Raw genomic sequence first — 25,934 nt, 5'->3', positions numbered from 1 at the left:
CAGATGAATGGATAAAGAAGATGTGGTCCACATATAAAATGGAACATTACTCAGCCATCAGAAAGGATGAATACCCACCATTTGCATCGACATGGATGGAACTGGATACTATATTCATCACTGAACCATATGGAAGCAGGAAGCTTTTAATCTCAGTTTTTTGGGGTTTTTTTTTAAACTCACCAACTCAATCAGGAATTTTACTAAATTGTATAGGTTCCTCAAGAGTAATGTCTGAATATTATAATGCCTTTAGATGTCATATATCACTTAGTTCAATGCTATCTCATTTTAGACATTCAATAAGTATTTGTTGAATGAATGGATAACTTATAATTGGTCTAATAAAACTGTCTCAGTCTTAACTTCATTTTCATTGAAGTATCAGTGAGAGAAGTTAAATTATATCTTAAAATAATGGCTTTAAATTCATGACTTGTATGTCCCAGTCATCTGGGATAATCACTGATAATGATGTCAGATGGACCAGAAAATTGGGTATACTCACTCTTCTTACTGAATCTGTATTATAAACCCAGTTGTATTTGATCCTCAGTCACGTACTGAGAAAAGAGTTGCATGAGACCCTCATCCAAGAAACAGAGTGGAATGTCACTTACTAAACTCCTATTTTAGAAAGTAACTAGGGGAGATCTGTTTATAGCCAGTAAGTAGCCAATAGCTCTGGACTGATGCTTTGGGCCATCCTTCATCTTATGATGCTTGAAAACCGTGTAATTTCAGGACCCTCTGGGAATTTTGTCCATTTTAATTAAAACTTCAAATGACTTAGAAACTCTTGATCAAATTAAATCTCTATCCTCCATGTCTAATGACAAGCACCATGAATCTCTGCATGGTGGCCGTGGTGGAAGTTGAGGGTGCCTGACTGAGGACTAACTATAATTTCACTGGGTCATTATTAATGGAATTGATACTCATGGGTACGCTTGGGCTGAGAAGAACTTAATTCTATTCAACTGGCCTTCAACAAGACAAATTTTTGGCATTCCTCAAAAGGAACAGATGAACAAGTCTTTGCTTTTCTACATTAAATCTTTGTGGGCCACCTCCTAGAACATTTCTAGCTTGAGAGGATATAAGAATGGTGGCACTGTTGAAGAGAAATGAAAATGGGAAAAAAAATGAGTTTGGCATTAGACATATCTTGTGATAGTGACATATCTAAACAAAACTATCCAATCCACTTACTGGAGACACAGGTAAGTCAGACGCAGGAGACCAGTTAGCCAGAAGTATAAATTTGGAAATTGTTAGCTAACAGATAATGGTGGTAGTCACAAGCATGAGGTATATTCTAAGGGAGAAACTACAATGAGAGAAGAGCCAAAGTGGACAAAACTTTGGTGAATGGTTTTTCCACTGGAGACCAGAAAAGGAAAAGGAAACAGCAAAAGAGGGCTAAAAGGATAAAACTGTTATGAGGAAAATCAGCAAAACGTAAAGGTACTGGCAAGTAGGTGAAAGAAAGGTCCAAGGTACCCTCAGGGTCTAGGCTGTAACTGGTTTAGGGGCACTGATTGGGAGAGCCTTAGTTTGTGTCAGGGCAGCAGTGGATTCTAGGTTTTCTCTTTTTTTTTTTTTTTTTTTAATTCATTTGAGAAGGAGAGCGAGAGCAAGCACTCAAGTAGGGGGGAGGGGCAGAGGAAGGAGGAGCAGACAACCTGCTGAGTGGGGAGCCTGATGACCCCGGGATCATGACCTGAGCTGAAGGCAGAGCCCAGCTGACTGAGCTGCCCAGCTGACTGAGCCACCCAGCTGCCCCTAGGTTATCTCTTTTGATTAATCTCCTTTGGTGGTGAATCAGTCAGAATTCAAGATTCTGACCAAACGTGAACTTGGTGTTTAAACGTTTATGGCACTTTCAAAACATAAAAAGTAATTTAGAGGACTTCACATGACATAAAAGATTTTGTTCATCAATTTCCGGAACGATCTAAATTCATTCTGATCACTCACTAAAACTGCTACTGCACCTTTCTCTAAAGGTCAGTAAACCAACTGACTCTAGGTTTCAGCTCAGGTTGTGAACTCGGGTCAGGCTCTGTGCTCAGGCAGAGTCTGCTTAAGAATCTCTCTCCCTCTCCCTCTGCTCCCTACCCCCCCGCCCCCGAAAATAAATAAATCTTAAAAAAAAAAAAAATGTGGAGCTTCAGAACTATAGGGGAAAAAGGGGAGGCATATTTCACTCAAAGTAGGAATTAGGTCACTGATAAAACCGCTTTCAGAATTATTATTATTTTTTTTTAAAGATTTTATTTATTCATTTGAGACAGAGAATGAGAGAGAGAGAGAGAGCACATGAGAGGGGGGAGGGTCAGAGGGAGAAGCAGGCTCCCTGCCGAGCAGGGAGCCCGATGCGGGACTCGATCCCGGGACTCCAGGATCATGACCTGAGCCGAAGGCAGTCGCTTAACCAACTGAGCCACCCAGGCGCCCCAGAATTATTTTAAAATAAATTTTACTAGGCTGAAATTGCCTTAAATATCTAAATATTGTAGGTATTTGAACACTTTTTAAAAGCCAAAGCAATTCCTAAGAATAGCAATACACTGAGAAATCTGGAGAAATAAATACACTAAAATGCGACATGTAAACTGGTCTAGTTTTGAATAAATCTGCATATAGAGTCCTACAGTGGTACATTTTACAAAGGGAATTAAAGCCATGAAATTATCATTTTAATGAAGCAGGCAGACTATTGACGTCAAGACTACTCACTGATTGCAGCTTCCAGGTGGCCTAATGAGATGAAAATGAAGTTTATACCTTCCGCTAGTCTAGGCTAGGGCTGTTTGGAGATTATGATTGAATTTAAATTAGAAAATACTGCTGTGTGCAAACATGTTTAGGCTAGCAAGTAGTCTCTGCAAACCTTGGCACCATAAATGCTTAATTTAAAATACTTAAGAACACACACACATACACAGACATAACTTTTTCTAAGAACTGTCCTAAAACCCACAGGAAGTGACTATACTTTGGAAAACATTAAAACAGCTTTATCAGAATGATTCCTCTGAATTGTGTTATAGGGCCATGAAATGCAAGAATTAAAAGGGAGCTGAGCGGTCATCTAATGCAACCTCCCATCTCTGTATGAACATTTCAAGCCCAGAGACACCCTGAGGCAGGCTTTTTCATTGCAGGCAGCTCTAATTTGTAGAAATGCTCTCATTATGCGGGGAAATTTGAGGCTGAAACTGATGCCCCTGGGACTCCCACTCTTTAGTTTCAGTTTTGTCCTATAAAAAACAACAGTTGTGATACAGTCCATCGAATATTTAAAGTGGGTCAGCCAAATCTACCTGTGTTTGTATACCCTGTAGGCTAGTAAGAATGGTTTTCCCCATTTTTAAATGGCTGAAAAAAACCCCAATATATTTTATGGCACATGAAAGCTATATGAAATTCAAATTTCAGTGTCCATAAATAAAGTTTCACTGAAACACAGACCCACTTCTTAATTTTCACTGCAATGAATTCATATTTATTATCTGGCCCTCTATGGAAAAGTTTGCCAAATCTTCTCTTAGTCTTCTCTAAGCTAAGAAGTCACAGTTATAAAAAAAAAAAAACCATAGGAAAGATTTCCAGACCACTGGATATATTCCAGTCTGTCCTTGTTCCCTCCAGGTTGCTGAGGCATGGGAAGAAGGAGCTGAAGGGTCACGGTGTCACCGTGCTCTGTCTAGGCCAGAGCTAGTCATATGGCCCTGACTAGTCAGAAGGGTGCTTAGACGCCTATATGCTTCCATTTGCCCGAGAGAAGAACCACATTGATGAGTATTAGTAATGTTTGCTGTGGCTTATAATCAACACAAGAAGCAATCACCTGCTTGATGCCTCTAATCTGTAATGTCACTCTCCAAAGATAAGCATTTCCAACATTCTAAGCTTTCTTCCCCTCAGGTTTACCTCCCTATGGCTAAATGCCTACAATGACTTTTTTCCCCCCCAGTCTTCCTGTTACCAACTTCTTACTATGAAAAATAGGGATTTTGCTCTCACATTATTTTCTTCCCATACCTCCCCTCCATGGCTCCAATATAGTTAATCATAATTCTTAGTAAGGTTAGTATTTAGTCTTTACATTATAAAATGAGACAGAGATTCAGTGTAGTTGTTAGTGGCTATTACATTTCTTTCTTGTGCTACTAATCATTTTCCCTGGAGTTAATAATGTCCTCATTTTTCTCTTTGCTTACTTTTCTAGAAACCTGCCACTAGTTCATCCCCAAACTCAGCTAGAAGCACAAATCTCTTTCCAGTACATTCATACACATCAGACCATCTAGCAGTTTCATCTTCCTGGAGATGTTCTTCTTGGTACCCTCCATGTGGACGCTGCTCTGATCAGGAGTATAGTCCACAAGGCCTGTAGCACAGCCTTCATCCTGGAGACACCCTTCCTATACTATTTGCCTGGTTTCCCGAATCCACAATCTTCATCTTTTTCCTTTACTCCTTTGTTAGAACACCTCCTTCAGTAGCCCCCTAAGAAAGGTGCATGAGAGGTAAATTTTGAGATCTTGAATGTTCAAAAATGATCATTCTGTTTTCACACTTGGTTGAGGATTAGGATATATCAGAATTCTTAGTTGGAAATGAGTTTCCTTCAATAAAAAATTGAAGGACTTCCTCCACTTTTTCCACCAGTGTTGCTTTGGACAACATGATGCCATTTTAATTTTTGATCTTTTGAATGTTATTTCTCCTCTTTGGAAGCTTATAGGATCTTTGTTTTATTGCAGGTGTTCTGAAATTTAATATTATGATTATGTTTTGTGGTAGGTCTTTTTCTTTTCATTGTATTGTGTACTCACTGGGCTTTCTCCATCTAGATAGTCATGTTTAAAAAACCTGGGATCATTTCTTGAATAATTTCTTTGATAATTTCCTGTGGCAAAGACTGCAACGTTCAGGAAGCAATTTTTGGAGTGATTACTCTGTGTCAAGTACTATTTCTTAAAAACTTTGTTTCTTCTATATTTTGCATGATATATTAATGTTAAGCTTCTTAAATATATTTTACTGAAGCAGCACAAGTAAATCTTAGGTAAAGCTTTATTATCCTCATTTACCAATGAAATGTTAAATAAATCACCAGGATCACATGGCTAGGAAGATATGAAATTGCAATTCTCGCCCAATTCTTTCCTTACTGAAATGCTCTCAATTATTATGTTTGACTGTCTCTGAAAGAAAGATGAGACCTCATCTTCCTCTAAATTTATGTGTAATCAATCTAAAGACAAGAGATGAGAAATTAGGGTTGACCTTACGCTGAGTGAGTATGGCTGGAAGAGCACCACTAAAGGATCAACAGGCTGTCTAAGCCTCCCGAGTAGATGTCCATGATGCTTAAACTTTGCACCACTCTTATTTCAGAGCATTAAAATAAAAAGCTCTCTGTTATTGGAAGTGAATAATACATAGGAACAAAAAGACAGGCTTTTAAAAGGAATAGCTGATTAGATGAACTGGTCTGAAAAAACTTTTAAAGAAAAGAGACAGAACTGATGCTTTTGGACAAGTCCAGAGGACAGAACAATCTACATTGCATGTGTGTCCAGGTAGAAGCCTTAGATGGCCAAAGAACAGTAGGATCTCAGTCAAGGATGTGGAGTACAGAAAGGCTAGGCAATGCCCTCTGAAACAAATCTCCGCTCCTTAACCATTTTACCAAAGGCTGGCTTTATGAAATAACTTCTCAAGGCTCTCTTTAACTGTCGGGAGTTGAAATACTTTGGACCTGGCTGCCTGCAGGACGAATGAACTATACACTCTTTTCAGGGGAATTTTCCAAGTTGCTGATAAGTTCCAGTAAGATCTATAGTACCAGAAAGTGCTGGGATCTTAAAAGCTCAGCAATCTGCTCTGCTGTTCTGTTAAAACAGCTGCAAGGATAATCTCTCTTGAGCATACTTATCAACCCACTACTTCCTAGTCAAAGCCCTATAGGTCATCCACTTGTCTGTTTGATGAACTCTAACTACCATAGCCTGGCACTGGAAATCCTTTTGAGAAAGAAGCTGGGTGGATGACAACCAACCACTCCCCTTGACCTAAAAAGAGAGGTCTGCCAGGTGCCTCCTGTCCCCATCACTTCTAGTCACCCTAATAGCCCAATACTGGCATATGCCCAAATTTGTCTTTTTCTCAACTTCATGCTATTCCTTTCTTCTGCATTTAAAAAAATTTATATAGTTAAATCACTTTATATTTATACACCAATTGAATTATACTATTTACAAAGCACTATATACAACATTCATATCACTTTGTTGGTATGTCTCTGGCACTGCATTAAAAAAAAAAAAAAAGCCAAATAACAAAAGCTTTCATTAAAATGTATTACTTTCTGCATATGCTAACTTTGGGATATGAAGCTTGCACCACTGACCATGATAAATGGGTCAGTGCTAAACTAGCTCTATTCATGTGAATACTGAAAAGTATTTGCTTGTGGGAAGTTAACTGGCCCGCATGGGATTAAACCCACAATCTTAGTCTTATTGGTCTTTAACCCAAAGAAATAATATACTGAAGTGAAGTTAGTGTTCTGCTTTGGTTGTTTTACCACTTAAACAATTCTCTTCACTCACGGCAACTTAAGTGTTGAAAAGTCGCCCAGAAATATTACAACATTTCTTGGCACGTAATAAAAATATTTGAAAAGTGATAGCATACCATATTCAAACTCAGAATCCTAAAATTCAGGCTCTCTTCTGGAAAACTATGCAGACCTATTATCTGAAACCTTTGGTATAAATATCACCTTGATATAAATGGCCTAACATACTATTTTTAAATGTACCTCTTAAGGTCAGCAGAAGCTCAAAGTAGCTGGGTCCTCATGGGTGCTGTTTAAGAATGAAACAGGATAGATGGATTAGAATGGCACTGCAAACAAGGGTAAATGTGATGGGTGGGAAAGGACACAGTATGTGCAGGACACACCGAGAATCTAAGCTGAGCAGACTAGGGAGATAGGGTGGAGGCATCTTTGTGGCTCCTGTTAGTCCTGGCACATAATTACTCAATATATTAGTGATTTGAAGGAATGACTAAAGCTTGAGAGAAGAAAAATTCTGGGTCTACTATAAAAACCAGAAAGAAGGTAGGCCTGAGAGAAAGATAAGGAATGGGAAAGCTGACAAGAAGGGGAAAGGTCAGAGGGCTGATGTACACCAGTAATAAAGTATTACACAGAACAGTATCTAGAAAGAAAATAAAAAGATGGGAGAAATTCTGATAACAAATGGGTGTATACCAGACAACACAATGAAAACTGATACTCTTTAAGTTTCAGGGAATAAAAGAAACATAATAGGGGCGCCTGGGTGGCTCAGTCGTTAAGCGTCTGCCTTCGGCTCAGGTCATGATCCCAGGGTCCTGGGATGGAGCCCCACATCAGGCTCTCTGCTCCGTGGGAAGCCTGCTTCTCCCTCTCCCACTCCCCCTGCTTGTGTTCCCTGCTTGTATTCCCTCTCTTGCTGTGTCTCTCTCTGTCAAATAAATAAAATCTTAAAAAAAAAAAAATAATAATAATCCTCATTTTCAAAAAGGCAATGGTTAAAATTGAAGGAACATAAAGAAGGAAAAAAGATCAAAGGCAAACCAATAAAATCTATAGGCAATCATTTCTGAAAATTAGTGTAATCAAGGTGAGAGCCTTTAGGTTCATGATTTATGGAGGAAATATAGATTATATAATGCTTTTATGCTTGATTAAAACATCTGAGGATTATATAACAAGATTCCTATATGGTATAAACTTTGTAGACAAATTTAAAAATATCCAATAAAATCTTCATTGCTTTTTTTCCTAGGGAAGCATTAATTATAAACTGTTTCATTTCAACTAAAATAAAATTCCTGAGACAAGAGTAGAAAGAGAAGGAGAGATCACAATTTTATACACTGTGCTAAGAAATGAGAGACCTTCCCACATGATGGTTAATCCAGGAGAAATAACTGGTCACTTTGGTGGGAACTCTGGCTCTGAAAATGTGTGCATTCACCCATACATACACACACACATATGAGCAAAGGAAATTAGTAAATAAGGCTAAATGAAACAACAATACAGCCTGATGCAAATCAAGAAAAAAGCCAAAAAGGGGAATTCGTAAAAGAGCACTAATAAGGGATTACACTCAACTAACCAGGTGTCTAACAGATTATCTAACAGGTACATGATCACGTAGAGTAAGATGTTTGAGGTAGAACCTTGATGGTGCTGTATGGATGTTCACTGTAAATTTTTCTGCAACTTTGCATGTTTGAAATCTGTCATAATAAAATGTTGGACCAAAACCAACTAGGTGAATCTGCAGGACTATGTGAATATAGAGAAAAAAAAACGTGTATTCTGGCAAGAACAAGTTCATGAAAGTTTTGATTATTTTCCCTTAATGTTCATTAGAATAACATATATACATGGATTAAAATATCAAATAGCACAGTAAGGCTTATAATGAAAAACAGCAGGCCTCTACTACATCCCTGAGTTCCAAGTCCTAAAGACACTAGTGTGAAACTATAATTTCTTATGTAAGTTTTTTTGAAAATGCGTATGTGTGGCAAATAAAATGGAGAGTCACAGAATTATAAAAATTTTATAATTAAAATTTTACACGTTCTGATAGAACTTGCAGGAACTTGTCTTCTAAAATGTCACAGAAATGTCTTCTGCATGTAACTGGAGGGAGTGAAAAATCACAGGGAGCCTAGTATGGCAGGAGTTTCTTAGTGGGGCTTATTCCTTATGCAAGAGAAAGAAGAAAGCTCAGCCAATTAAGAAGCCACACAATGACTTCAATGTTGAGACTTGAACATTTCATCATTGCCCAACCCACTGATTAAAAGCCCCGCCTGAGTGAAATACTACATGGATTGGTATATTTCCTTGAAATTAGTTTCAGACAAAAATTTCCACTCTCTAGATAGATGCCACGATCAATCCCAGGTAAAATATAAGATTGATATGCCATTTTGCCAGATTTTTAAAAAATTTTCATATGGAGTTTGCAGACTTAATACTAGGATTTAAGTTGTATGCCCAAATTCTTGATTAGCTAGTCAGGGTCACTCTTCTTAAAAAGTGATGTTAAATTCTAATTCATTCATTCTGCCAATAATTAAAATGAACAGTTTACCAAGCATAGAAGTATTTTCTTGAATGTGACTAATTCACTGAAGTTCTAGTATAATATTCTCTTGATATTTTTAAGGTCAAGACTTACTGCATTTTGCCTTAAGTAATTTAAAACAACTGGAAATAGCAATGGATTTCTTGGCTATTAACTTATAAGAGCCGAAAGAGTTCAAGAAGATAGCAAAGAGGATAAGCAGGCAGGGAGACTAATATGCAGTTAAATAACATCAACAGAAACCTAGGAGATCCAAAATAGATTCCAGTTCTATCGATTTTTTTTTTTAATCTAGCCCAACTCTGACATACAAAAAACACACACTATTTTAGTATAAATGTGAAATAACCTTAGTTTTCAAATAACAAATATAGCCGATCAGGAAAAACTTCCTAGAGACTTAGAACATTACCCTAAAATATTTTGGTAATGTAGAATCATAGAAAGGGCAACATTAAAACAAAAATCAGCATAAGTAGTAAATGTAATTCTTCTTGCTTAAAGAAATCCTAGGTCTAGCTCATTATCTAGTTGCAGCTCCCAAAAAGTGGACTTTCAAGTGTTGAGAATGATTTTTAAATAGTAAGTTTTATGATACATATCTACTAAAATCCTTATAGATAAAGCATTCATTGGCGGTTAATTTTACCATAAATACTGAATATTGGTTTTGAGGGGATATATAGAATTTATGATCCATATGCCAGAATATACTGATCTGTATTTGATTTTAAATTATGAAAGTCCTTCAACTAAGCATTTATTCTACAGCCACTCAAAACTGAGGGTAGGGAGTTCAAAAGCACTCTAATTTGGATTAACTGGGAAGATGAGGAACTATTTTCCAGTTCAGACTTCTTCAAAAATGGCATTTTTGTTGCTTCAAGTGTATTTTGCTAAAGGAAACTGCTAGTAGCAGGCTGGCAAATAATAGTTCCTATCGGATGTACTTAAATAGGCAACTCTTTCATTATCATTTGTAATCAATGTAGTAACTGAATATAATCAAATGAGTGCTATTAAAATGTACGAAATGGATTAAACAATCATCCAGCAGTTTTATTCACACTGTTCTCTGCTTGGCAACCTCCTTCATCATACATGAAAAAATGATTTATTTCAGACCTGTTCTATAAACAACATAACTCATTCTGAATTGAGAAAGTCACATTAATAGGGCTTCATCATATGTGAATACAACTATTAAGCTAGGAAAGAAAATTTTATCAATTTCATTATTTAATATTCCTTTCTACTAATGAGTTTTGGTTCATTTTTTTGATGTTTCATCACTTCTTTTCAAGTGCATGGTGGAATATGGGAAAGGGATTGGAGAGGGGAAGAAGAGTAGACAGTATCCATTCATCCACATTTATGGAGTGCTTGGTAGGTGCTAAGCGCTGTGCTAGGAGCCGGGATCACCAAGATAAATGAGAACTCCCATGATGTTAACAGTCCAGTAAAAGAGATAGGCATGGAAATAAACAAATTACTATCCTACTGATGTAAGAATGTATGAACTACATTCAAAGAAAGGAATGAGTAACTATGGTAGAGGGGATAGGGCAGGGAAATTTCTAAGAAGAGCAACAGTCAAGCCCCATTTTCAAGGTGTATAGGTATTCACCTCTAGACTAGAGGGAGTATTTAAGGCAAAGAGAAAGGTGAAATGGTGTACAGTATTGTTCAGATGTTTGTTTCCCTCAATAGCCTGTGGGCTTTAAGCTATTAGTGAACACAAGTCTATATTTTACTATTAGAGTTTCAGGGCCTGATTATAGGAGGTGCTTAATAAAACTTTGTAGGATTATTTCCTCTATCAGTTATCATAACATTCCAAGTATAACACGTGAATTATAAAACATTGTTTTCAACATTTGTAGACAATGATAACCTAAATTTTAAAAATTGAAGAAATATATTTAACTTCATACAATAAAAATAGTTCCAGAGGACTTCCATTTGTTGACCTTAGAGGATGTAACACAAATATTCTGTTTCTTAAGTTCAGTGCTAAACTCAAAGCTCAGCAGCTGAAACCTGTACTTGAACAGATAATTAGTAATAATTATGATGATGTATTTATAGAACACCAAGCATAGTCCAAGTACTGAGCCAAGTTTTTTACACAGATTATGTCATTTATTCCTGACAATAATCCCAAAAGGCAAGTATCCTCATTTTACAGATGTGATGGGGATAGTTTAGCCAATTGATCATCACATCCTAGTTTGCAAAGTAACATGTCTTTCTCCTGTGGTTGTAATCAATACATTTCAGTTATACAAACTGTTTTTACAATGCCCTAAACTGTGACAGTAGCATGCTTTCATGTGCTGATTGACAAATGCAGAGTAAACTGCATATCAGCTATCCAATTTTACTTTTAAGTTAAAGGACTGAAAAGGGGGGTAAATTTTAGCACGTTAAACCTGTAACATCACAGCATGCTTTGATGTTACAAATCATACAGTGTATTGCATTAGTGATATCTAGACAAGCAATGGGTGACATATTAATTAGCCTTGGCTAGGCATATCCTTGCTGGTTTATTAGTACTATTTTTTCTTGTTTTAATATGTTATTTGGCATCTTTGAATCTTGTTTTATTTGTGTAAAAATAAACTGACCTGGCCCTTTTGCATGCCTGAGTATCTGGGTTTTCTATGTATATTTATTTCCATGTCACTACCTGGGCTATATAATTAGTTCCTGGAACTCTTACTGAATTTCAAACAGTAAAAACCAAGATGATCTGTTTCAGTGTCAAGTTTCCGTTGCAAAGAAAATTTGTAATTTGCCTATTAATTTCCCTCCTCTGTGTAGGAGTCATGACTTATCACTCCCAGAATATAGATGAGGCCCACCTTCACATAAGAGTAGGTAAAAAACAGGTTTATTGCCTCTTGGTAGGGCAAATCAAATCGCTCATTCTTTCTAATGCATTCTTCACTTCTTTTTAGAGACCAAGTGATCTCCTTGCCACCTATACAACTGCTTCATCTAAAGAATAAGCAACTATCTTTTTTCCTATTTAAAAAGCAATCTCTCAAAAGCCCTCATTGTAGTGTTTTAAGGTCAATAATGGAAGTTTAAAGTAAAGAGCTGGCAAAAAGCTATTTTTAAGTGATGTTTTAAGCCATATCTTCACCTCCAAAAGTTCTAGAATCTCTAGGAGTTTATTTGGACAAAGGCCTTTCCTACGCAGAAAGATCCAGAATTCTTATAGACACAGCAGGTTCCAAAAATCTTCTCTAAAGTCTAAGAGTAAAACAATTATAAGTGAAATCAAATGCACCAGAAGGTCAGCACTGAAGGCAGATGTCTTTGAACTCTTGTTCATGAGGAAACATAATTATCACCTCTGCTTCAAAACAAACAATTCAGTAAAATAAAATTGAAAATGCCATACAGAAGGCAGAAAACTTAGTCTGAATTGCCTTTTGGATGCTGAGTTTTTTTACAAAGGATGCTTTTCAAATGCTGAATGAACAAAAAGAAAGAATCCTGGCCCTACTAAATATTTGCCAAAGATAACAAACGGGACACAAACGCTTGGAAGAATAGCAGCAGACCCAAAGGAAACTACAAAATTACTGGGTGAAAGTTTATCCCTCACCACTGGATGCTTTAATAAGCTTGCAATAAAACAACAACAAAAAACAACACACACACGTGTGTATATATATGTATCTAAAATAACTTTTTGTTTATAGTTGTACCTATGTATGTGTATACACAGTTGTGTTTTGTTTTATTGCTTTGTGGGGTTTTTTTTTTTTTTTTGCAGTGTTAATATACAAATTCGATTTGCTCTAATACTAGCTTAAAGAACAGACATCAGTCGTTCTATAATTTAGGAATTGGGTGAACAGGAGAAAAATACATTCTTACTCAACTGTAGGTCAAATTTAAATCTTTAGCAGATGGTAAGACACTGTGCCTTTTCTCTACCTTTTCTCCTTCACATGGTACCTTTCAGTTACGTTTCGAGCTTAGGATAAACACATTCCAACTATCACCCTTTCCTCAGTTTGTCCAACTGAAAATAAATGAAAATAAGCTCAGCATCCAGCTGTGCTGCAGAGTACTCTAACTCTGTATCCTGGAAGAACTACTGTAATTGGGTTGCAAACACCGATTATAAACCCCAGAGTGATGACAACATTTTGTTCTCAATAAAACTAAATGTGGAACAACATTTCAATTGGAAGACTTTACACAATATTTAAAAAGGGTTCTGAAGCCCACTGTCATGAAAGAGCTATGGCAGGAGGAAGTCCCAAGTGAACCTGAGATTTAGTATCTGATGCACTGGAAAGCAGGCCAATTTGCTAAAGGATCAATTTGCCAGATAACCAATTGGCAGAATTTACAAAATGTACTGTTTACCAAAATCTTGTTTAGCTATCAAGTTTGTAGTAATTCATACTGGAAAGGAAAGCTATATTTGACTAGTTTTCTTTGGGTGTTTCATTAATTTGTTACAGCTGGACAAAATGGGGGTTGGCAGACTAAAATGTTAGGGGAGAGTTTGAAGCCTCAGAACCCTGGAGTTGTCAGGCTCCCAAGAGCTCTAGCGAAGTCTCCAACAGGACTTTACCTCCACTCCCCTGCCCCTTGCACCTCCACTTATGTGCATGGCAGTGCCAAGAGGACTCTGCAGCGGATGTTTGGGGCCCAGCCACAGAGCAGAAACTGCTAAAAAGAAGGCAGAAAAGGACGGCAAGGTGTTTTCCCCCAAGGATTAGGTCTGAGTCCTAGAGGGAGAGAGGATGCTAACTAAAAGCTGAGGGAACTCTTTCCAGGAGGGCTTTGGGTCAGATCTGAGGGAGTGCAGGGCCATGTTGCCCTTGCCAAGCGGTCAGGATGGGGAGCTCTAGGCATAGAAGCCATATCCATGGCCCTTGTCAGCCATGAGATGACCTGGTCAAGCAACTTCCTTGAGTGGACTGCAGAACGGACTTCCACCAAGAAGTCAGACCCAGGAGAAATATTTGGAATTATTGGTGAGAAACACCTGGAGAGAAATGCCGAGGTTTGGCAGCCAGGCTGGAGGGGCTCCAGGACAGGACTTTGTTGATATTTATTAATAGGTTCTCATCTGCATCTTTAAGCTAAAAAGACTGACACATTTAGAATAACTACAATGCCATAAAGACTGGCCAGTTATCTTTTAAGCACTGCTCTTGGGTAAAAATCAAATTGCTCCATTTCTTTTTTTTTTTTTAAGATTTTATTTATTTATTTGATAGAGACAGATAGTGACAGAGATAGCGAGGAAGAGCACAAGCAGGGGAAGAGGCGAAGGGAGAGGGAGAAGCAGGCTCCCTGTGGAGCAGGGAACCGGACGTGGGGCTCGATCCCAGGACCCTGGGATCATGACCTGAGCCGAAAGCAGACGCTTAACAACTGAGCCACCCAGGCACCCCAAATTGCTCCATTTCTAATAGAGTCAAATGGTTTGTCTAAAGGGAGAGAGCTATTTTTTTAAAAAAAAAATTTACCATAAACAACGCAGTTCTTCATACTATAGATATTCTTAGGAAGAGAGGAAATTCTAAACTATTCAAGTTTTGCTGAACTCTTATCACACTTAGTTTCCATTCTCTCTTATATTACCTTGTCATTCTGCCCTCTTCAAAAAATTAGGTAATAAACTTATTTTTATAGATATAAAAACCTTATATTACAAGAGAACTTTTCAGACTTCAGAACTTCAAAAGATAATACATCAAATTCAGTAGTTTCTATTTAAAGTTTCTCGTGTGTTTTCTATTTCTGAGAAATTTTATAACAACAAATACAGTTACTAAAAATAATCTCTTTGAAATTACAGTAACCACAAGAGAGGGATGTTGCATTCTGTAGTCTCAACTTTTTTAAAAGCACTACCATGTTTAAATAACCACAAACTGACTAGATGTTCTATAAACAGAGAACTGAAGATTCCTAAAATCTCAGAAATCATCAAATCTTAGAATTGGAAGAGATCTCAGAAGTCTTGTAGTTCTAGCTGTGAATGGGGGAAGAGAATAAAGGCATTAAGTGAAGGGGGATCTTAATGAGAACAGCTATGGTAGCAGGAACTTATAGACAGTTGTAATATAACAAACTATGGCCAGAAAATGAGGTGGTATTTTTAAAAAAAATTTTAATTTAAATTCAATTTAGTTAACATATGGTGTATTATTAGTTTCAGGGGTAGAATTTAGAAATTTATCAGTTGCATGTAACATCCAATGCCCATTCCATCAAGTGCCCTCCTTAATGCCCATTACCCAGTTACCCCATCCCCCAACGCCCCTCCCCTCCAGCAACCTTCAGTTTGTTTCCTAGAGTTCAGTGTCTCTTCTGGTTTTCCTCCCTATTTTCATCTTATTTTATTTTTCCTTCCCTTCCCCATGTTCATCTGTTTTGTTTCTTAAATTCCACATATGAGTGAAATCATAAGGTATTTATCTTTCTCTGACTTATTTTGCTTAGCATAATACCCTCTAGTTCCACCCACGTTGTTGCAAATGGCAAAATTTCATTCTTTTTGATGGCTGAGTAATATTCCTGTGTGTGTGTGTGTGTGTGTGTGTACACACACACCTTCTTTGTCCATTCATCTGTTGGTGGACATCTGGGCTCTTTTCATATTTTGGCTATTGTAGACAATGCTGCTATAAACACTGGGGTGCACGTGTCCCTTCAAATCACTATATTTGTAGCCTTTGGATAAATGCCTAGTAGTGCAACTGTTGGGTCATAAGGTAGTTCTATTTTTAACTTTTTGAGGAACCGCCATACTGTTTTCCAGAGTGGCTGTACCAGTTTGCATTCCCACCAAGAATGTAAGAGGGTTCCCCTTTCTCAGCATCCTCACCAACATCTTTTGTTTTCTCAGAAAAATGAGGTGTTCAAATGTAATGTTTCATAGGTGGAGCAGCTCCAAAAGACAAAATCCGAAGTATGAACTAGTGTGGATAAGGGGTGGGGGGGACCAGGACACGAAGCTGAGTGCCCATGTGTGGATGGGAGATTGACTGAGAGGATGGCTAGACCAAAGGTGGGAAGAAGCTGAGCCAGGTGCTAAGTCTCTTCCCTCTAGTGAAGTGAGGCCTGAGGTAGGGGATGGAGGGAAAAGCTGACTACTATCTGAGAAGAGTAAAAATTGCTGTATTTAGATGCAAAAGCCTCAAATCAGAATTTTTTTTCTTTAATTCCAAGATGCATAAGTCAGAGGTGAAGAAAACATCCTAAGGTAGACAAGGAACAGCTTTCACTTGAGAGGGCACCAGGACAGAGCATGAGATCAGGAGACGGCTATGTTTTAATGAAGGCAGTAAGGCAAATAGAATGGCTAACATGAAGATGGTTATTCAAAAAATGACCATCCCCCTGATGACTGAGATTCTTATTTACCCCATATTTCTTTTATACAGATTATAACGTGGCTATTAGGAAGTCATTGTGATATCTGAAACTTTACTTTTATTCATGTCCTGTCAGGAAGCCTAGAGTTTCTGAAACACAGTGATGTTAGTTCCTTAACTGGGTAGCAGTTGGTTTTTCCTTTCCCAATCCCTAGTTCATGGGCACCAAATGAGAAGCAAAGAATATCACTGAAGTCATAAGTTCTTTAAGATTTATTTATTTTAGAGAGAGAGCACGCATGAACAGGGTGACGAGGGTCAAGAATCTCAAGTAGACTTCTGGCTGAGTGGAGAGCCTGACCTGGGACTCAATCCCACAATCATGAGATCATGACCTAAGTGGAAATCAAGAGGTGGATGCTTAAATGACTGAGCCACCCAATGTCACCACAAGATCTATCTTTCTTTTCTTTTTTAAGATTCTATTTATTTCAGAGAGCGAGCATGAGCAGGGGGAAGAGGGAGAAGCAGGCTCCCTGCTGAGCAGGGAACCCAACATGGGGCTCTATCCCAGGACTCTGGGATCATGACCTGAGCCAAAGGCAGATGCTTAACCGACATAGCCACCCAGGTGCCCCAGAAAGGTTTTTTTCTAAGCTGCATCAGCAACTACTGCTACTTGAAAAGGACACTGTCCAAATAAAGACAATGAACTAGAAAATTAAAACAAGAAATCCAGAGAACCTTCCAGAATACCATCAGTATGGCCATATGCCAAAAAGCTCTACACCATACAAAGTAGTGATCTCCTGTGGCATCTGTACCTACAAAACATTATGTCCTGAATGGATTCATTAATAAAATTAAAGCCACTCTAGATATGAATTGGCCAACCAGAATAATTAACAACAACATAGCTATTGTTGGCTGTATGTATTGAAGGCTGGAAAAAAGGAAGCAAGCACGGGGTAACCGATGGGCTAGTAGCGTAGAAGAGAGGTTTATGTATGCAAGTACGTTACAAACTCAAGTATCTTAACAGAAATAGAGTTAAAAATGCTATAGGAATTGAGGAAAGGTAGAAACTATTTCCAGCTGACAGTATCAGGAAGCTTCATGGAAGAGGTGGCCACCACTAGTAATGACCCTCTTCTTCTCATCTTCAGATATCCCAACATAAGAATTTCAGTAGGAAGAAAACCAAAGCTAAAATCCTGAGCAATTTTCCAAACAAAGCACTATGAATGATCTGTATTTATATACTGATACGTAGCAGCCTAAAAAATCTGATGCGTGGAAATTTAACAGTATAGGCAGAAACTGCCACAAAAATGATGGCAGTTGGCTTGGGAAGATTTCTTTTCCTCTTTTTTCTGCATTTTCTTCTCTTCACATGATGACACATTGGCCCACCCTGGACAATCCCTGCAGAGAGATGTAGAATTTGAGGGTTTGATCTGTTTTGGCCACCCTTCCCTGAGGTAAGAAAATAATGTTTTAGCAGTATCTTGCCAGAGACCGCACTGGGGGTTGATATGGATATAAGTGGGTGGACCAGGATCATGAAATAAGGAAACTTCAAGAGCGTGCTGTCCTGGCCTTGAAGGGGCAAGAGCGGTCAGAGGAAACGCTGCTAACTGCAGCAGTGATGTCGAAGACTACTTTCATTCCACCTCAATGAAACAATGAAGCCCACAATCTTGGAATTTACAGAAATGGAATCTGAGTTATGACTGCTATCTGAATCTCTATATCCAAAATGGCAAAAGAGGCATTAGAAGCCTCTGAGAAACGTTTGTTGGTTTCACTCCTCAAATAAATAATGCCAAATACAGTTCTGTAATGTAAATTAAGATCTAAATACAGCTGACTCTTGAACAACACGTTTGAACTAAGCGAGTCCATTTACACATGGATTTTTTTTTTTGATAGAGTACTATAAATGTATTTTCTGTATGATTTTCTTAACTTTTGCTTTTCTCTAGCTTGCTTTATCCTAAGAATACAGTATATAATACATGTAATATGCAAAACATGTGTTAATTGACTGTATGTTATTGGTAAGGTTTCCAGTGGCTATCAGGTGGTTAAGTTTTTCAGAAGTCAAAGTTATATGTGGATTTTTTTTACTATGCAAGGGGGATGGGGGTAGGGTGGGGGGGATGGTGGCGCCCCTAACCCCTGTGCTGTTCAAGGGTCAACTATACTGAGCTTTATTTTAACAACAGGCCACAATAATGTCCTTCTAATTAATACCCAATAAATAGCGAGTTATATCTGTTGGCTAACTTAGCTGTATCTTAAATTTGTGTAGGCCAACACTTAAGATAAAAACACCAAACAGCTAATAAAAGCATAAAATAAAATGAACTGGTTTATAGGGCAGGAAAAATGGTCAGCAGAATGCAAAGATCTGAATTATTAAAATTTCTGAAGTGATATAAAAGAGGATGACCTTTATGTGATAGTAACGTGCTTCAATTTATGAAAATGTTATGAGTACCTAGCCAATGGGAATCAAGGCTTCATAAAAGCAAAGAATTCTCAGGCATGCTCCATCATCCTTTGCTCTAACGTTTGCCATTTTCTATAATTGCTGCCTCTTTGTTTTGAGGGTGAGTGTCCCTCTCCTAGCCAAACCCTGTAAAATGCTCAAGTTAGTACACAAAGTTCCTTCAGCAGAGTACAGTGAATAACTGAGCAAGAAACTAAAAAGGAATTTAAAAAGGAAGCCTAATTTTTGGATGGGTGGTATATTATGGCATTAGCATCCTTACCAATAGAAAAGGCAAGGTAAAAGCTGCATAATCAACAGTGGTGGACACATTAGAGATTGGGGAGAATAGAGATAATACAGATAATACAAATAATCTAAACACTAAATAACCTGAGCCACCAAGTTAGAGTAATCACCTACAAATAGAACATACTTTGCTGTTAGTGTGAGAGGGAAAGTAAATATCTCGAGGAAATAGCATTCTCTGAGTTGATTAGCCTGGTAAAGAATTCTGACAAAAGTGGATCTGCCTTAATTTAGTCATTCCATATTTACTGAACAGTACAGTAGCACTGCAAGAGAGAGAAAGAGAGAGGGTGACAGAGAGGGAGAGAGGGAAGGAGGGAGGGAGGGAAGGGGGTGCATGCGGAAGGCTGACAAACCCATGATTCTTACTCCAAAGGGACTTACAATCTAGGAAAGAAGATAAAATATATTTGCAAATTATGTGATTCTTAAGAGTGGTTCAACTGCTGTAGAAGACTGGAGGGATCGGTCTTCCAGCTGAAGAGCTCAAGAAATGATCTATCTGCACTAGACATAAAAGAACCGGTAGATCTGATCAGAGGCAGAAGAGACCAAAGTGTTGCAGGTGGTGGGGAGGAGTGAGGCCAGTGCAGACAATGTGAGCCCCCACTTTGGATGGAACTAAAAGCTGCGGTGGGAAGTCAGATGGGGCCTGTAGCCTGAGGTCAGAGAGCTCAGCAGCGCTTTCACTTGTTTTTATCAGCTTCCTTTTCTCATTTTCCACAGCAACTATTCCAGACTCTCATTAATCACCTCTGTGTCTACACACCCGACCAGCCTCATCAGATTACCTAAGCTCTGATGTGACGGAGAGAACTGTCTTCCATCAAAACATGGCTCCCTGTCTTGCCACCTGTCCCCTAAACCAAATATATATTCAAGTTCAGCACTGCCTCCTGCCTTAGCAAATGAGGAATCCCCTTATCTTTGTTTCTGTTCTGTCCCCTTGTGTTCTGAGAAAATCTCCATCATGAATCCATTTCACTTTTAGCTTTTCCTCTACTGAATTTTGTCCACCTTTGAAACTATTTCCCCGGTCATCCTTGCTGCAGCCTCCCTGCCTTGTGATCACTCCAGCTCTGCCCTCTCCTTTAGCAGCAACCTCCTGGTAGGAGTCACCTAAACTTGCTGTCTCCATTCACATCCATCTTCACTCCACTCAAATCTGGCTTCTGGGACCCCCATTACTGAGAAACTACTCTCACCAAGGTCAACAAACACCACCTAGTTGTTGCACCCAAAGGCTCTTCTCAGACTCTGCAAACGAAGTGTCTATGGGCACCTAGAATTTCAGAGAAGTTGCAGATGTTTCAGAGAATGAATCCATTAAAGTCCATGAGCATCTGACCTTGCTAGTAAGGTCAATTACTGCTGAAAAAGACTTATTTAGATAAATCAATATTTGCAAATATAAAATTATGTCCATTTACAGCTTTATACAGAAAAGCCAATATGGTTTTGTAAAGACACAAACAAGACATTTGTCCAATGATTCTTTCTTAGGAAACAGCTTTGTAATTAGGATGAGTCATATTTTTTCCCTACTATATGTCATCATGCAGCCTGTAAATACCTCACTCATGGATCAAAAGAGATGTTAAAAAAAAAAAAAAGATGCAATTACTTTTACTGAGTCTTCCTTTAAACTGCACATAATTAATGCAGAAAGCTGAAAATAGGACTCTTTGGCAATGACTATGATGACAAAGCCAACAGATCTTACTTTACTGAGAACAAGTAATAAACTGCTTTCCAAGATAATCAATTCTTTTAGAATACTGAGAAGAGAACCATTTACTCACCAGCCCCCAAGTATTTATAAAGTTATAAATACTACTTTGAAACTCTCACTATTTGATTCCCTTTAGTTTCTACTCTGTTAGAAGTGAGGCTTCATGACAACTAAGCCAACCTTTCTGACTTCAGATCTTACCACTTGGATGAACTCTGGCTTCCAGTCAGACCAGTCTCCACTGTTGGATCTCCAACGCTGACCTTTCAATTTCTTTACCAAATCAAACCCTGCTATTCCTCAAGATCTAATTCAAGGTCCAGTTCCCTAAACTCTCCCCCTTATTCTGCCAGCTCACTACAACCCTTCTCTACTCTACACTCATAAATTGTTTCTGTGGTACTTGATCATACACTGACTTTCCAAATGTGAGCAGAGGGATGTGCTCATAATTTTTTATTCCAGCGCTGTCACAGCATGCCTTGATCACATAGTATTAAATATAAAACACAGGCCTTACCTAAGATTCAGGTTACATACACTTAACAAAAAAGTACACTTTCTTTAGAATATTTAAATATAAACACCTTTAGTCACAATTTTAATAACAGTACATTACAGGACAAACTTTTTATGTTTCTCTTTGCCTGAACTCTATTCGTCTGTCAAGTCTAAACAAAAATCAGCATTTCCTATCAAGTCTTTCCTAACTTCAGCTCTTACCAATGTCCATTCCTAACCTATTAAAATAGAAGCCTTTGTTATGACTGATTCAGTAACATAAGCGGTGGCTACAGTCTATCTGAATTACTAAGGAAACTAATATTGGGATCAACATATTATGTTTTTACTGATAAAGTTTATTAATAATTTCTTGAACAAAAATTAATTGGTAAGCTATTTGGAAACTTCCTCTGGATCTATTATGAACCTAGTGTGCTTGTTAAAATTCTATACTAGAGGAAAGCAAGTAAGTCTTGGGACACAGAAAAGAATATGCAAAGTAATTTCCATGTACTCCCACCAACAGTGTGAAGTTCCTCTCTTAAGCAGAAGCATAACATGGCCAAGTGGTAGTCCTTCTATAACAATGACATCTAAGAGTGTGCAAAAATGGGGTAGTTGGTTGTCCAGCTTTGAGGAGTGCTGGTTAACTGGTTGAGGAACTCAGATCTGCCAGCCAGGAGCAATGATAACTATGGCTAGAACAGACACTGTCTAACACTTCTTCTGCTACAAATTAGTTCATGACCATTATAAGTCACCAAGAACTTCACCCCCAATGAGTAAGGTGTAGGAAGGCCCCCTGTGCCTTGACTTTTAAGAAGGTCACTGCTAAGGTTCATGTTTGACTAGAGCAGTTTTTCTCAGTTTGGGTAATAATATGCCTTCCCTTCAAGGCCTATGCACACATATCCTCTAATACCTGACTTTGGCACCGGAGGCCATGTTTTACTATTTGATCTTCTGCTAAAGGCCATTTCAAATCTGTGAGGAAATGGGAAATACAAATCATAAACTATGAATATAGGGTTTCAAAACTTTTGTACAACAGCCTCAAAAGTTCTGTCAAAAGTGTCCACATGAAACCCCAAACTACTTTCAGACTACATTTATACAGTGCAAAATTAATCCAAAGAATGAACAGTGTTTGGCGATATAATCTATCACTTCAAAGAAAGCAGCTATTAACCTACAAATAAGACAAACAACTCTCAACACAAATATCTCACATTATCTAAGAAATTATAAAACACCCTCACAGTATCAAAGGCTAGTTGTTTAAATAAGGAATCACAGATGTTTACTTAACAGTACTGAAGTATTTGCTGGAGAAGTATTTTAGTCCCCACAACAGGCCTGTAACACGAACAAGAGAACAATGACGACAAAAAAAAGTGCACAAACAGGACGCTTGCTGTCCAAAGATTTAAGACAGCTATTTTTCCCATGTAAATATTAGACTGAAAAGAAACTAGCATATCGTGGATTACTGTTTATACATTCAAATAAGACTATAATGGAAGAGGTACTTAATAAAACAAAAATTGAGAAATAAATGTAAGTCCGTGGTTACTTTAGTTTCTCTTTCAATTATCATTTCCTATGAAAAAGATGACTAAGCCACAATGAAAAATATTTGTCTGAAGTTATTATCACAAAATAAGCACACTAAAATGGGCATGTGGAGTGTACATGCATGCTCTAACAGATTCTCCAGGGCAATAATCTTACCAAGTAGCAGAATACTTGGAATTTCCTTGATGTGGTCAAATGTAATATGCAGAGGGAATGAAAGCCACTGAGGACACACATGCTTTCTCTCCTACATAACTTTGTTAGGAGAAAGCAACTTAATTTTAGAAAGTTACTAACATACTTTCATCTTACCCTTCCTGCAGTGCAGAGGAACTGCCTCATAACTGCAGCAGGACAGGGCGCCTGGGTGGCTCTGTCAGTTAAGCATCTGCCTTCAGCTCAGGTCATGACCCCCCCCAGTGTCCTGGGATAGAGCCAGGCAGCAGCATCGGGCCCCCTGCTCCTCCCTCTCCTCCCTGCTTGTGCTCTTTGTCACTATCTCTGTCTCTGTCTCTCTCTCAAATAAAATCTTAAAAAAAATAACTGCACACCAGGACTTGTTTTGCTCAGAACAGATTCTATGACAAAGTGAATTCGGGTGTTCTGAGCAACTGGATGATAAGTACAGGGTGCCTATGTTATAATATATAATGACATTATATATAAGTATAATTTATATCACATATAAAAATACCATCTATGCAGAAAAAGGGGAGAAAATGATTCATTCAGAAAGCTGCCCAGACATTTTTCAACATTACTAAGTAAACAATTTCTGTATTTAGTTACATGTTCTTGTGGGACTGATTTTTATCAGAATCTATTTTAAAAAGTGAAGGCACATGAACTTGGTTTGCATGTACACATGCACAGCACACACACACACTGTTGTTTTAACAATACCTTTGCATTACTCAAAACAAACATCAAAGTATTTAAAAACAAATAAGGTCCTAGCAAGTGGAAAAAAACACAGAAAATACTTTTAATAAGAAAGAAAAAATCTATAAAGCTAAAAGAGAAAAGGTACAACCTTTTATAAATAATGCAATGGACACATGCCCAGAATAAAGGAGAAACAAGGTAAAGCTTTTTTGGACAAACCCAAAAAAGAAATATAACACATCCGCAAAGAAATTACATACTACATAAAACCAAAAGGCAATCATAAGTTCCTGTTAAAATGCATTTCTGGATTCAAGGATCCCAGAGGGTTTAGATTCAGGCCAACAATTGAACTTCCAGGAGAATAAATTTGATTTTCACATGAACAGGGGAAACAAAAGCATATTGTTACATCCATACTACATTTGCATTGAAATTCTTCTCATTTGCTTCAATACAACATGATAAGGGCATACAGATGTCATGTGTAGCTGCCACCCAGTGACGGATGGAACAACTACCGTGTCCTCTACTGTTGCTCTGTGTCACTCCCCTGTGCCTTCAGAGGGAAAACGAAAGAACATTTTAATGTATGTAACAATATTCTTTGCAATCGGGGTACAGTCTGCAGAAAGTTCTCACTCAAAGGCAATTCCATAAATTTTACTTACACAGCGTCTTCCACCATGGTGAATTTTAAAATAAACATTTTGTAAGTGTCATAGTTATAAGCATTTTTCAGCACGTTACTCTTTTTTTTTTTTTTTTTAAGATTTTATTTATTTATTTGAGAGAGAGAATGAGATAGCGAGAGCATGAGAGGGGGAGGGTCAGAGGGAGAAGCAGACTCCCTGCCGAGCAGGGAGCCCGATGCGGGACTCGATCCCGGGACTCCAGGATCATGACCTGAGCCGAAGGCAGTCGCTTAACCAACTGAGCCACCCAGGCGCCCCTCAGCATGTTACTCTTAAGAAAACAATATAAACATTGTAACAGAGCATCAATATTTAGGCAAAGATAAGCCTTTTGAATGAGTAAAATATACCACTGTATATAATTTTCACTCACCGATGAAAATGATAATCTAACCAATACTAAGAATATATATTTTGATAATCTTTATTAATGGTGCCATAAAATATGTACTCATTTTCATCCTGGTCTGCCTTCCACACTAGCAAGCATTTATCACAGCTGGCTGGTGTTAGAGAAATAGTAGATAGCCCCAGGGCAAGATTTTCCCCCTACTTAAGTCAAACAGTACAGAGAGGCCCTAGGCTGCAGTGACTGTCTCCTTAGCACCATCTCAGAATCTGAAACTCACTGAGGAGAGAACTACTAATAAACTGGGAAACCCTACTTAACCCCAATTCCATACTGATTTTTACATGATCAAATGCCAAGACCTTGTTCAGTTAAAAATAACATGCTCTTGTTATGTCCCTTATAAAAACATAAGTTATCTAAAAAGAAGAATAACAATAAAAAAAATCAGCCTTACTTTTGTTCTTTGGTAATTAAAAAAGAAAACTGTCTTAAGACAGCATTTATTACTGTACACCTGCCTTATGTGGCCCTCTAGCACTGTCATAAATCTCTCTTCTACTGCAATGAAAGGGTCCATGTGAGTTAGTATCTGCTGAGTGATCACTAGCCTGAAGGTGGTACGGGCATTACTAATCAGATGTGCAAAGATAAGCAAACGCAACGCATATGTATGTAAGATGCTGAAAACAGATCATCTAAAAAATTTGTACAAACCATAAATATACTGAGTACCTATAATATTCATGACCGCACACTAGCTCAAATAGAAAAATAAATGAGACCGTTATCTACCCTAAAGGAGCTCAGAGTCCAAGGGAGAGAGAGACAAAACAAAAAACCTGATTATA

General features: G+C 37.9%; 1 protein-coding gene across 14 annotated transcripts in view; it reads right to left on the bottom strand.

Moving 5' to 3' along the window:
* Positions 1–25,934, bottom strand: part of LCLAT1 (lysocardiolipin acyltransferase 1) — a 233,680-nt gene that overhangs the window by 75,944 nt on the left and 131,802 nt on the right. The window contains exon 6 of one of the 14 annotated variants that reach the window (XM_064572071.1): positions 24,260–24,598. The exons of the other annotated variants lie outside the window; for them this stretch is intronic. Coding sequence (XP_064428141.1) covers positions 24,585–24,598 — 14 coding nt within the window. The 3' untranslated portion in view covers positions 24,260–24,584. Of the gene's footprint in view, positions 1–24,259; positions 24,599–25,934 lie in introns of those variants that run through there. 14 annotated transcript variants of the gene reach the window in all.

The sequence above is a fragment of the Mirounga angustirostris genome, unplaced genomic scaffold (genome assembly GCF_029215605.1).
Source record: "Mirounga angustirostris isolate CCGP_5_RB_7025 unplaced genomic scaffold, mMirAng1.0.hap1 SCAF_10, whole genome shotgun sequence".
In the NCBI taxonomy this organism is placed as follows: domain Eukaryota; kingdom Metazoa; phylum Chordata; class Mammalia; order Carnivora; family Phocidae; genus Mirounga; species Mirounga angustirostris.
The sequence above is the reverse complement of the archived record's forward strand: the minus strand, read 5'-3'. Positions and strand labels throughout refer to the sequence as shown.